Source organism: Oncorhynchus kisutch, linkage group LG14 (assembly GCF_002021735.2).
Source record: "Oncorhynchus kisutch isolate 150728-3 linkage group LG14, Okis_V2, whole genome shotgun sequence".
NCBI classification, from domain to species: Eukaryota; Metazoa; Chordata; class Actinopteri; order Salmoniformes; family Salmonidae; genus Oncorhynchus; species Oncorhynchus kisutch.
In genome coordinates this window covers 21,021,973-21,035,305 of record NC_034187.2, presented here as the reverse complement: position 1 = coordinate 21,035,305, position 13,333 = coordinate 21,021,973, and the positions used below count along the sequence as shown (strand labels likewise).

The following is a 13,333-nucleotide window of genomic DNA, read 5'->3' as shown; positions in this document are numbered from 1 at the left end:
TTACTTTTTATTTAAACTTTTTATTTTAACTTTTTATTTTAGCGTACGTGGTAAATATTTTCTTCTTCTTGAACTGCACTGTTAAGGGCTTGTAAGTAACAATTTCACAGTAAAGTCTACACTTAAAGTTTGATTTGATTTGATTTGAACCTTGTTTGAGTCTTTTTCTTTGAAACGAAATCCAAATCCAAGTAAATAGATGTAATCCAATAGAAACTCTCAGCGTCAATATTCCACAGAAATCCAAAAGGTCCAATGGAAACACATGCCTCTGAACTAAAAGCAGTGTGATATATATATATTTAAAGGGGCCTGAAATCCCTCTTTGTAGCAAAAAGTGATTGTAGGCACCGCAAACAATGGGCCTATATAAGATGGCACATGTGGGTTGACATACCTCCAAACACAGCCATACCTGCAGCCTAAGGTTGCGTTCCTCTGCTTAGACGTTGCATGCATCAACCAATGGTTGCGTGCCATGTCATTGACTGTGTCATCGAATGACAGATTCTGGGCTATTCTGGGTATCATATGATGTGGTTAGCTGTTACTTAAAATACCTATCCAGGCAATGTAAGATCTGGCATGCGTCAGCGACACCTGCTCAATAGTCACTTCAATACAGTAGCCCATTATGTTAATAGTTTTCATAGTTTCATAATTTCATTTATTTTAATGGCAGTTTCATTTAATTTTCACTTTATGATTTCATGGTAAAGCATGTTACACAGGTAATCAATAGTCTCTCTGCGTGAGGTAAAGAAACTCCTGTTTGAACAAATCTGCTTTTGGACAAACTTGTATTGCATGCACACAAGCACCGACGTACACACACCCGCACCCACAGACACTTTTTCTCGTTTCTCAGAGCAGAGAAACAGCTTGTGATTGAATAATAATGATGATGTTAATGATGTGAAGTACAGTATCCAACAGTGTTCTCCTCTCTCTCCCCACACTCCCAGAAACTTCACAGAGACAGTTTTGTTTATTGAGCAATTAGGATTACTTCTAATTAGGATTAATTGGGGTTCTCCACAGGTTCATTGGTAACCTGCAGTGTATACTACGGTTTTATTAAAGCTAATTACACAAATTAATATGATTAAATTGAATGGTTTAAATCTCTCAATGCTACACTGTGGGATTCCAGGAAGCTCCAGCTTGTGTAAAGGTACAGACAAGGTGATACAGTAGAGATGTTCATTCAGCACCTCAAGACTGGCCCAAAGCCTTTCAGCACCATGTACAGTCACTCGACTATCTTGTCAATATCAGGTACGGCGCTGTCCATGGTCCAGACTGCCAGTGGTGCTGATTATGCAATCATCAAAGCAGTAAAAGGGTGACAGAACGGCTTTGGAGCTCACAAAGCCTTCTGTAAACCCAAGGACTGTGCAGTACTGTACTCACAGCGTTATCCTAGTAAAATGTTTCCATGACCGCTCTGCCCTCTACCAACTGATTGAAAATAAAATAAATGCTGTTAGAGTTCCTGGTATACTATCAGACAAAATTCCTCCCAAAAAGTGAAAGAGTAAGACGTTTCTAAACCCACTTAATTTAACGATCCACAATTGGTCTTTCCAACCTCAAAAGTTTGTTTTTGTGAAATATTTGTGATCCTGCATTATTAATTGAGACATAAAAGCAGACAAGACCAAATAAACCTGGGGGGGTTGTCTTCTGGTGCCAGCTTTAAAATGTTAGTATTCGTTCTACACTTGACTGAGGCAACGTTTTGCTGGAACTTTTTTTAATCAACGTGACACAGTCTGCCATGGGTGGAATCCCAAATAGCTGGGAACACAAACACAGCACTAAGAATAAAGAAGAGGCTTATAGATATAACAATGCCTGTTTGAGTTTAAAAACAGGTAAGCATTCGCCTGAGAGCCAGTCTGAGAAATGTTCTTTGAAGTGAACTAAATACAATACCTCAGTTGGCAGCCAAGAAGAGTTAAAACATTGTGCATTGAGCATTGAAAAACAGGCAAACAGCATAGTAATGAGATTGATTACCTTCTGTTTCTCAGAGATCCCCCAAAATCTACATATAAGAAACTTGGCATTGAGAGATATTATATTGTTGCCTATTGCTTGACATTTGGCAGAAAGAACTCAATGGGTCACTGCAGCAACACCTCCCATAGTTCTCAGCTGAAAATAAAGTTAAGTCCGTACAATGCGGTCAAGATCAAGCGATATAACATGGACAACAATTACGAACTACTCTCTCCTTGTTCTTTGAGAGGCTATAGTCTGTCTGCATGCTAGCCCCATCTGGTGGTGGTGAAAATTAAAGGCATATATGACTGAGTGAGTTGTGTAAAATAAATCATTTATTTGTTTTTGCCTCCATATGACCCTATTTGAATGGTGAGGGGTTTCAGCAACACATCCATTTCACAAAAAGTAACATCTTAAAAAGGTCTGTATGTCTGAACTAAACATTATCCCTACATCAAATATACGTTTTGTGTGCAGTTTCCCTCACAAGGAATGCAAGCCTAACTTCCTCTTGGAAGACATGTAGATCCCCTTACTTCCCAATGACGTACATACCACAGGAGGTTGGCGGCATCTTAATTAATTGGGGAGGATGGACTCATAGTAATGGCTCAGACGGAATTCATGGATTGGTATCGAACTCAACAAACACATGGTTTCCACGTGTTTGATACCATTTCATTTGCTCCATTCCAGACATTATTATGAGCAGTACTCCCCTCAGCAGCCTCCTGTGGTAAATACCAATGTTACAATTACATCAATCCCCTCTTAAATCACACAGCAGTAATGTAGCTGGGGGGAAAGCTCAGTGATGAATGGGCTGCCAGTTTCTCTCTTTCACCAAAGCTGCACTCTTTTCAACATTGAAAGGGGGGTTACCCTGGCAACCTTATATCACTATGTCAAGGGGATACAATATGTTTCACAGCCTTGTTCTGCTAATTTCTTCAGCCGATTACATGGTAACAAACTAACCTACACACTGTCCAAGCCAGGACCATCTGTAAAGTAAAGTAAAGTCAACAGAATGTCACACAGTTTGGCGTTGACGGATTACAAAAAGAAAACCAGCCCCATCGATGACATCGACGTCTTGCTCCCAAACAACGTCTTTGCGCGCTTTGAGGACAACCGGCCCAGACAGTATCCCTAGCTGCGTCCTCAGAGCATGCGCAGACCAGTTGGCTGGTGTGTCTACGGACATATTCAATCAATCCCTATCCCAGTCTGCTGTCCCCACATGCTTCAAGATGGCCACCTGTTCCCAAGAAAGCTAAGGTAACTGAACTAAATGACTATCGCCCAGTTACACTCACTTCTGTCATCATGAAGTGCTTTGAGAGACTAGTCAAGGATCATATCATCTCCACCCTACCAGTCACCCTAGACCCACTCCAATTTTCCTGGTACGGAAATTGCACTGCTCACAACCGCAGGGCTCTCCAGAGGGTGGTGCAATCCGCCCAACGCATCACCGGGGGCAAACTACGACCCTCCAGGACACCTACAACACCCGATGTCACAGGAAGGCAAAAAAGTAACCACCCGAGCCACTACCTGTTCACCCCGTTTCCATCCAGAAGGCGAGGTCAGTAGAGTTCCTTCAAAGCTGGGACAGAAAGATTAAAAAACAGATTCTATATCAAGGCCATCAGATTGTTAAACAGACACCACTAGCACAGAGAGGCGGCTGCCTACCTACAGACTTAATATCATTGGCCACTTTAATAAATGGAACACTGTTCACTTCAATAATGTCACTTTAGGAATGTTTACATCTCACATTAGTCATCTCATATGTACAATTGAAGTCGGAAGTTTACATACACTTAGGTTGGAGTCATTAAAACACATTTTTCAACCACTCCACAAATGTATTGTTAACTAACTATAGTTTTGGCAAGTCGGTTAGGACATCTACTTTGTACATGACACAAGTAATTTTTCCAACAATTGTTAACAGACAGATTATTTTACTTATAATTCACTGTATCACAATTCCAGTGGGTCAGAGGTTTACATACACTAAGTTGACTGTGCCTTAAAACAGCTTGGAAAATGACAGAAAACGATGTCGTGGCTTTAGAAGCTTCTGATAGGCTAATTGACATCATTTGAGTCAATTGGAGGTGTACCTGTGGATGTATTTCAAGGTCTACCTTAAAACTCAGTACCTCGTTGCTTGACATCATGGGAAAATCAAAAGAAATCAGCCAAGACCTCAGAAAAGAATTGCACATCTCCACAAGTCTGGTTCATCCTTGGGAGCAATTTCCAAATGCCTGAAGGTACCACGTTCTTCTGTACAAAAAATTGTACGCAAGTATAAACACCATGGGACCATGCAGCCGTCATACCGCTCAGGAAGGAGACGCCCTCGGTCTCCTAGAGATGAACGTACTTTGGTGCGAAAAGTGCAAATCAATCCCAGAACAACATCAATGGACCTTGAGAAGATGCTGGAGGAAACAGGTACCAAATGATCTATATCCACAGTAAAACGAGTCCTATATCGACATAACCTGAAAGGCCGCTCAGCAAGGAGAAAGCAACTGCTCCAAAACCTCCATATCAAAGCCAGACTATGGTTTGCAACTGCACATGGGGACAAGGATTGTACTTTTTGGAGAAATGTCCTCTCGTCTAATGAAACAAAAATAGAACTGTTTGGCCATAATGACCATCGTTATGTTTGGAGGAAAAAGGGGGAGGGTTGCAAGCCGAAGAACACTATCCCAACCATGAAGCACGGGGGTGGCAGCATCATGTTGTGGGGGTGCTTTGCTGCAGGAGGGACTGGTGCACTTCACAAAATAGATGGCACCATGAGGCAGGACAATTATGTGGATATATTGAAGCAACATCTCAAGACATCAGTCAGGAAGTTAAAGCTTGGTCGCAAATAGGTCTTCCAAATGGACAGTGACCCCAAGGATACTTCCAAAGTTGTGGCAAAATGGCTTAAGAACAATAAAGTCAAGGTATTGGAGTGACCATCACAAAGCCCTGACCTCAATCCTATAGAAAATGTGTGGGCAGAACTGAAAAAGCATGTGTGAGCAAGGAGGCCTACAAACCTGACTCAGTTACACCATCTCTGTCAGGAGGATTGGTCCAAAATTCCCCCAACTTATTGTGGGAAGCTTGTGGAAGGCTACCTGAAACGTTTGACCCAAGTTAAACAATTTATATGCAATGCTGCCAAATACTAATTGAGTGTATGTAAACTTCTGACCCACTGGGAATGTGATGAAAGAAATCAAATCTGAAATAAATCATTCTCTACTATTATTCTGACATTTCACATTCTTAAAACCTCTTAGGGCTAGTGGGCAGTTTCCTGAATTTCTGCCTGACTGACGTGCCCAAAGTAAACTGCCTATCCCAGATGCCATGATGCCAGGATATGCATATAATTGGTAGCATTGGATAGAAAACACTCTAAAACTGTTGAAATAATGTCGGAGACTAGAACAGAATTGATATGTCAGGCGACAGTCCGAAGAATTACTGACCAGAATTGGGGGGTTTTCAGATCCCAGGCTCTTATTATGGAAACCTATTGGAAACCCATTTGTCCTTCATCCAAATTGCAACTCCTATGGATTAAATGTCAGGAATTGTGAAAACCTGAGTTTAAATGTATTTGGCTAAGGTCTATGTAAACTTCCGACTTCAACTGTATATAGTCTATACTGTATCCTTCAGACTTTTATCTCCCTCACCAACTTTAAACATCTGCTATCTGAGCAGCTAACCGATCGCTGCAGCTGTACATAGTCCATCGGTAAATAGCCCACCCAATTTACCTACCTCATCCCCATACTGTTTTTATTTATTTACTTTTCTGCTCTTTTGCACACCAGTATCTCTACCTGCACATTACCATCTGATCATTTATCACTCCAGTGTTAGTCTGCTAAATTGTAATTATTCGCCTACCTCCTCATGCCTTTTGCACACAATGTATATAGACTCTTTTTTTTCTCTCTTTTTTTTCTACTGTGTTATTGACTTGTTTATTGTTTACTCCATGTGTAACTCTGTGTTGTTGTCTGTTCACACTGCTATGCTTTAGCTTGGCCAGGTCGCAGTTGTAAATGAGAACTTGTTCTCAACTAGCCTACCTGGTTAAATAAAGGTGAAAAAAAAACTATAAAAAACTGTACTATCCATTGCATCTTAGCCGCTCTGTCACTGCTCATCCATATATTTCATACTTATATATTCTTATCCCATTCTTTTACTAGATTGTGTGTATTAGGTTTTGTTGTGGAATTTGTTAGATATTAGGATTTGTTGTGGAATTGTTAGATATTACCTGTTAGATAGTGCTGCACTGTCAGATCTAAAAGCATAAGCATTTCGCTACAATCGCAATAACATCTGCTAACCATGTGTATATGACCAATAGAATTTGATTTGATTTGATATAATGGTGAGACAGTGAAGTGTCCTGATTTTGTGTGGGGATAACAGACATGTTTTGTTCTCTAGTTTACATCAACAGAGCATGTAAAACAGAAAAATTACAAATCAGAATACTGTGATTGATCATCATTGAAAAACAGATCACATAGCTAGTAGATCGGATCACATTAAACAGATCACAAACAGGCCGTTGCCCAGTAACAACAGCATGGCAATTCTGCAGGCTGTTGAAGTTTCTTGTTTATCCTTCCTGTGTAATGAACTGTGAAAGGATAGCATTCACACATAAACATACCAAGAGAGAGCCACATATGGAAACCACAGTTCAGACAAGATGGGATAGAGAAAGATACACTACATGACCAAAAGTATGTGGGGACCTGCTCATCAAATATCTCATTCCAAAGTCATCGGCATTAATATGGAGTTGGTCCTCCCTTTGCTGCTATAAAAGCCTCTAGTCTTCTGGAAAGAATTTCCACTACATTTTGGAACATTGCTGGGCGGGTCTTGCTTCCATTCAGCCACAAGAGCAATAGGGAGGGCGGGCACGGATGTTGGGCGATTACGCCAGACTCACAGTCTGCATTCCAATTCATCCCAAAGGTGTTCGATAGGGTTGAGGTAAGGGCTCTGTGCAGGCCAGTCTATTTCTTCCACACCGATCTCGACAACCCATCTCTGTATGGACCTCGCTTTGTGCACGAGGGAATTTTAATGCTGAAACAGGAAAGGGCTTTCTCCAAACTTTTGCCACAAAGTTGGAAGCACAGAATCGTCTAGAATGTCATTGTATGCTGTAATGAGAGTTAAGATTTCCCTTCACTGGAACTAAGGGGCCTAGCCCCAGACCATTATTCCTCCTCCACCAAACTTTACAGTTGGCACTATTCATTGGGGCAGATAGCATTCTCCTGGCCTCCGCCAAACCCAGATTCGTCCGTCGGACTGCCAGATGGTGAAGCATGATTCATCACTCCAGAGAACACGTTTCCACTTCTCCAGAGTCCAATGGCAGCAAGCTTTACACCCCTCCAGCCGACCATTGGCATTGCGCATGATGATCTTAGGCTTGTGTGCGGCTGCTCTGCCATGGAAACCCATTTCATGAAGCTCCTGACGGACAGTTATTGTGCTGAGGTTGCTTCCAGAGGCAGTTTGGAAGTCGGTAGTGAGTGTTGCAACCGAGGACAAACCATTTTTACGTGCTTCAGCACCTGGCGGCCCCATGCCGTGTGCTTGTGTGGCCTACCACTTCGCAGCTGAGCTGTTGTTGCTTATAGACGTTTCCACAAGTATAAGCATTTTGCTACACCCGCATTAACATCTGCTAAATATGTTTACGTGACAATTTGATTTAATTCACAATAACAGCACTTACAGTTGATGCGGGCAGCTCTATCAGGGCAGAAATTTGACAAACTGACATGTTGGAAAGGTGGCATCCTGTGACGGTGTCACGTTTAAAGTCACTGAGCTCTTCAGTAATGCCATTCTACTGCTAATGTTTGTCTATGGAGTTTGCATGGCTATGTGCTCGATTTTATACACCTGTCAGCAACGGGTGTGGCTGAAATAGCCGAATTCACTAATTTGAAGGGGTGGCCACATGCTTTGTATATATAGTGTATGTAATGTGTTTCACTGTGGGGTTTGTCTGTGTACCTGAGGTGTTTATGGCCCGCCCAACTAGGATCACTACTCTGGACAGTTCTGATTTAGAATATGTGGTCAACTACAAATATCTAGGTGTCTGGTTAGACTGTAAACTATCCTTCCAGACTCATATTAAGCATCTCCAATCCAAAGTTAAATCTAGAATCGGCTTCCTATTTCGCAACAAATCCTGCTTCACTCATGCTGCCAAACATATCCTCGTAAAACTGACTATCCTACCGATCCTTGTCATTTGCAAAATAGCCTGCAACACTCTACTCAGCAAATTGGATGCAGTCTATCACTGTGCCATCCGTTTTGTCACCAAATAGATTTTGTCATCCATATACTACCCACCACTGCGAAATGTTGGCTGGTCCTCGCTACATATTAGTCGCCAAACCCACTGGCTCCAGGTCATCTATAAGTCTTTGTTAGGTAAAGCTCTGCCTTATCACAGCTCACTGGTCACCATAGCAACACCCACCGATAGCATGCGCTCCAGCAGTTATATTTCACTTGTGTCGTGGAAAATTGCATTATAATATAATGCTTGTATTGCATTATAATGGTTGTTTTATTCGACAGAATAGAGTATTGTGTGTGTGTTCCACTGAGGATGGGCCTCTATGAGATAGCACTGACAGGAGAGATTTACGATTTCTTTGGGTGATAAAACCTAAAGAGCATTCCAGATAACATGAGGTAATGTTTTTGTGCTATAAAGTACCAGGAATGAGATTAGCACCTCGTTTGAGGGACCAAACTGAACGATAATTTATAGCGAATGTTATCTGGCTAAGGGATACTCCTCTCTCTCAAGTAAAAGTATTTCTTTGTGAACTGTTCCTAAGATCTGTGGTTCGTCATGTAGGTTGAGAGGGGTATATCTTGGCTATAAAAGATATTTGTACTTTTCTGATGTCACTTTCAATGGTTTATTAGAGATGGTGCATCATTGAAAGTCAAAATGCTATTGCAAAGCTCTTATTATTATTAAAAATGTAGTTTAAGTATAACTCTGACTGGTGTGTGAAGTTTGTAACTCTCCTCATTTGGTAAAGCAGAAATATGCCACCACACTGGTCATCCCCAAAGCCAACACCTCCTTTGGCTGCCTTTCCTTCCAGTTCTCTGCTGTCAATGACTGGAACGAATTGCAAAAATCACTGAAGTTGTAGACTTATATCTCCCTCACTAACTTTAAGTGTCAGCTGTCAGAGCAGTTTACCGATTGCAGCAGCTGTACACAGCCCATCTGTAAATAGGCCATCCAGCCAACTACCTACCTCATCCCCATATGTGTTTATCTGCTCTTTTGCACACCAGTATTTCTACTTGCATATCTTCATCTGCACATAAATTGTAATTACTTTGCCACTATTGGTCTATTTATTGCCTTACCTCCTTACTTCATTTGCACACACCGTATACAGATTTTTGTATTGTATTATTGACTGTACGTTTGTTTATCCCATGTGTAACTCTGTGTTGTTGTTTTTGTTGCACTGCTTTGCTTTATATTGGCCAGGTCGCAATTGTTGGTTAAATAAAGGTGAAATAAAAAAAATACAAATAAAAACTCTACTAGTGTCTCCATGTAGGGGTTATTTCTGCCCAGAGTAGAGTAGAGGAAAACCACAGTTATGTAGCTGGTCTGTTCTCTGGATGCCACAGCTGCAGAAGTGACTCCCCTCTCTCTCTTGTCTGGAAGCTGTTGAGCTGAGATCCAGATGTTCTCAACCCTTCTGGGACATGCGAATATAACAGTGAATAACAGAGAGGGGTCTGCTCAGGAACACAAACACAGCTAGAAAAGAACATTCAATGATATACAGTAGGAGGAATGTTAGATAGGCAACCATATGAATCCTCTCTGTGACATTCCAGGACGGGTGCAAGGTCTGGAAAGGATACTGTTTTATGTCACACCTATGATAATTCATCTATGTTCTTTAACTTTCTCATGTGAAGAAAACGCCCAACACTTTCTTTATTTGATTCCAAACAGATGAGAACCAGGTGTCTTTGACTTGGTAGCTCTCCAGCATGAGCAGGTGGCATAGTCTGGAGAGAGAAAAAGAGAGGGAAAGGGAGAGAGAAAAAACAATCCATACAATGACTTGTGGAGGAGTGAGAAGAAGAGAGAGAGAGAGAGAGAGAGAGAGAGAGAGAGAGAGAGAGAGAGAGAGAGAGAAAGAGAGAGAGAGAGAGAGAGAGAGAGAGAGAGAGCACTCCAAACAATGACTTATGGAGGAGAGAAGAGAGAGAAAACAACTCCAAACAATGACTTGTGGAGGAGAGAGGACAGAGAGAGAGAGAACAACTCCAAACAATGACTTATTGAGGAATCTCCGGGAAGCCCGTTATGTTGGAATGGAATGCCCCGCTCTTGTGTGGCTCAGCACTGGACCTATAATCACTCACTATAGGGTCTCTGAGTCTCTTATACACACTACTGATCTGTGCCGGAGCCTCACATCCTTTGTGTACTGTCCTCCCTTGCCTCAATAAAACATATTAGTCTAACACAGACAGGTAATGCTGCTGTCAAGACATGGCCAATATATATATCAAACTAATTGCTCCATTCTTTTTGTCACTAATCATCCCCATTGTATTGTGCTCCGAGTTAGGAAAAGTGTCAGGACCACTGGTGGGTAGCATCTGTTTGGCTATAGCTTCCTCTTAGCTAATGCCGTTCAGTTACATGGACTTTTCTCATGTCACGTTTTCCACTGCAACTCATTTGATCAAGATATACATTTTTCTTTTGAAGTTTTGGAATAAAACAATCAATTGCTTCAGAATTGTTGGCTATTCATGTTTATAAGCCAATTTAGAGGTGAGGTTATCAACTTCGCTGTAGGTCTGTGTTGGCTACTTAGAAAAGTTGAAGAAAAAAAATATTTAAAAGGAGGGGTTTTATCCAACTGGAATTTTCTAACTGTGCGGTATCTTATTTGTCCTCTATAAAACGTGATGGAGAGGGAGGAGTTTTCTCGCCACAGGATTGTGAGCGGTTGTTATTGAGCGTCTCGGTCCAGTCCAGCTGTTCTCATCCGGACACCCATGAGACTCAGGCAGGCACCGTAAAAGCTTTACAGTGGGCTAGAAGGCTATCTACAAAACTTCTGATGGTGACGACTCTCGGCGATGCAATTGTAGGATTGTAAACAGTGCGCTTTTAGACCGTGTCCTTAAATGGATGGAGACGTCATGGACCTCAGAGGAACACAATAACATTTGGAAAGTTTCACCAAATGCCCTCTCGGTACTCAGAGGACTCTAATCTAGGCGGCAATTCTGCCACACATTTTTAGATTTCGTTTTTTTTAATGATTCCATTGTGCCACAGAGAGAATGACTGCTTTCAGCCCGTGCATAAATGAGCCTAATTATTGTACGAGCTACTGCGTGGAGACAAGTTAATGTTTCACTTCTGAGTTCTTAGATTTCTTGGTGGGGGGCCAACGCGAACTGGAAATGGGAGCGTGCCTTTGCTGTGCCTTGTGAATTTTTACAGCCTGGTGCCAAGGGACAACAACAACAACATGGGTAGCGGTAGTAGTCGAGGAAAGAAGGTTGCTCCTGCCAGTGTCAACGAGATGAACTCATTCAGAAGAGATGACAACACAGTCCACGTTTTGAAAGAGGAAAGACACTTGTTCAAAGCATTGAAAATAACTAAATCTACGAATTTAAGTCAGTCACGAAATAGAGCGCAACAAGACTGCCACAGTGAAGGACACGATTCTGAATTTTCCGTAGAGGATGATGACATTGATGTGGAACTGAATCGAGCTCTACAGGAATATGACAATCGGGAATTGCGTTCCAAGAGGAAAACGTATCAAACGAAACCTTTCATAAGGTCTAATACATATGGGTTATGTTATTCCAGTCGAGTCCACAATGAAAGCGTTTTCAATTCAACCCCTCACTGGCAGAGTTCTGAATTGTCGGAGGGGCCTGGGGCATGTTGTCCAGATAACGGTTCTGTTGGAGTCAAGGACAAGAAAGGCATCCCGGTCTTCAACCAGTTTTGCAAAAATACACAGATTCAGTTCTCAAGCGGAACTCAGGAAAATGTAAGAATATTATTTGTTCTAGTTCTGGTCAGTGGTGATGGACAAGGATAATCAAATTGACAGAATGTTGATCTACGATTTCCTGTTTTAAAATTACTTAACCAATGGTATGGGTAACATATTAAAATATTTGTATGTTTTAAGTTATCTGCAAACTATAGATTGTTTTCTGCCAACTCTGTTGTCAAAACTCTTAACAGGACATGTTGACAACGGGGTCAGCTTGTGTGGAGTCAGTGCCTCGAGCAGAAACAGACTCGTAAGTAGCCTATCCTGCTCTTTCATAAATTATTCATTTTTAGCTCAGTGTCGCACACACACGATTTCTGTAGTAACTGAAGATCGGGCAAGATCAAATTCACCTTGAGCATATCAAAATACCAAGCCATTGTGCTTTGGGCTGATCAGATTAGTTCCACGTCTGCAAACAACTTGGAAACAAACAGGTGTTTTATTGTGGCTAATTTATTTATATTATTTAAAACACGGAAATATGCTGAAAATAAAGTCTGTAATAACATATCTAATTGTAATTTGGAATAATTTGGAAATAGACCGTGGCTATATATATATTGCCTCTATGGCTCACTGACTGAGCCCATTTGCGCATCAGAATTTGGTCCACAGTTTCTTTCAACCTATTTCTTCAGGCTATGTCTGAAACCCCCTCTGACAGTTATTTTATTGTTCTTACAATTATTGACATATCTATCGGTTCCTCCCCAGAGTCCTGGACGATGGCAATGGTCCCTCTCTCTCCATGCCTGTCATTCTGTATGATGGATCAGAAGTGGACCTGATGGAGACCATAGAGAGAGAGTTTAGTTGACCTCACAGGAGAGACTAAAATAGCAGGATAACTTTTCAACCAAATATTAGTTTTTTGAATGAATGGTGAAGGTGCATAATGATGGAGGAATTCAGATATGATGCTATTGTTTTAGCACTAATTTTTTTTAAGTAACTGGCCAGTGTTTCCAGATTTATACGAAATAGGACCTATAATTAACTACAATATGAATTTAATAATTTTCCTTTAAAAAATGGCAATTAAGTATGTTAAAAAGCAGTTTTTCTGTGTTGGAATGGTGTGGGCGTACTCTAACAACAGAATGGTGTGGGCGTACTCCAACAACAGAATG

The 13,333-nt window shown here is 41.3% G+C and overlaps 1 protein-coding gene across 1 annotated transcript; it reads left to right on the top strand.

Annotated features, from left to right (window-relative positions):
* The first annotated feature begins 11,157 nt into the window (after positions 1 to 11,157).
* On the top strand, positions 11,158 to 13,333 carry LOC109904189 (uncharacterized). The gene is made up of 3 exons (XM_020501390.2): positions 11,158 to 12,191; positions 12,392 to 12,450; positions 12,918 to 13,333. Exons 1-3 carry the CDS (start codon positions 11,655 to 11,657, stop codon positions 13,018 to 13,020), a joined length of 699 nt encoding a protein of 232 aa, XP_020356979.1. The 5' UTR covers positions 11,158 to 11,654; the 3' UTR covers positions 13,021 to 13,333.

Bases quoted from the DNA above. Each gene is read 5' to 3' on its own strand.
- LOC109904189 (XM_020501390.2), top strand. From the start codon at position 11,655: ATGGGTAGCGGTAGTAGTCGAGGAAAGAAGGTTGCTCCTGCCAGTGTC. The intron at 12,192-12,391 runs GTAAGAATATTA...AACTCTTAACAG, and splicing joins CAAGCGGAACTCAGGAAAAT to GACATGTTGACAACGGGGTC. The intron at 12,451-12,917 runs GTAAGTAGCCTA...GTTCCTCCCCAG, and splicing joins CCTCGAGCAGAAACAGACTC to AGTCCTGGACGATGGCAATG.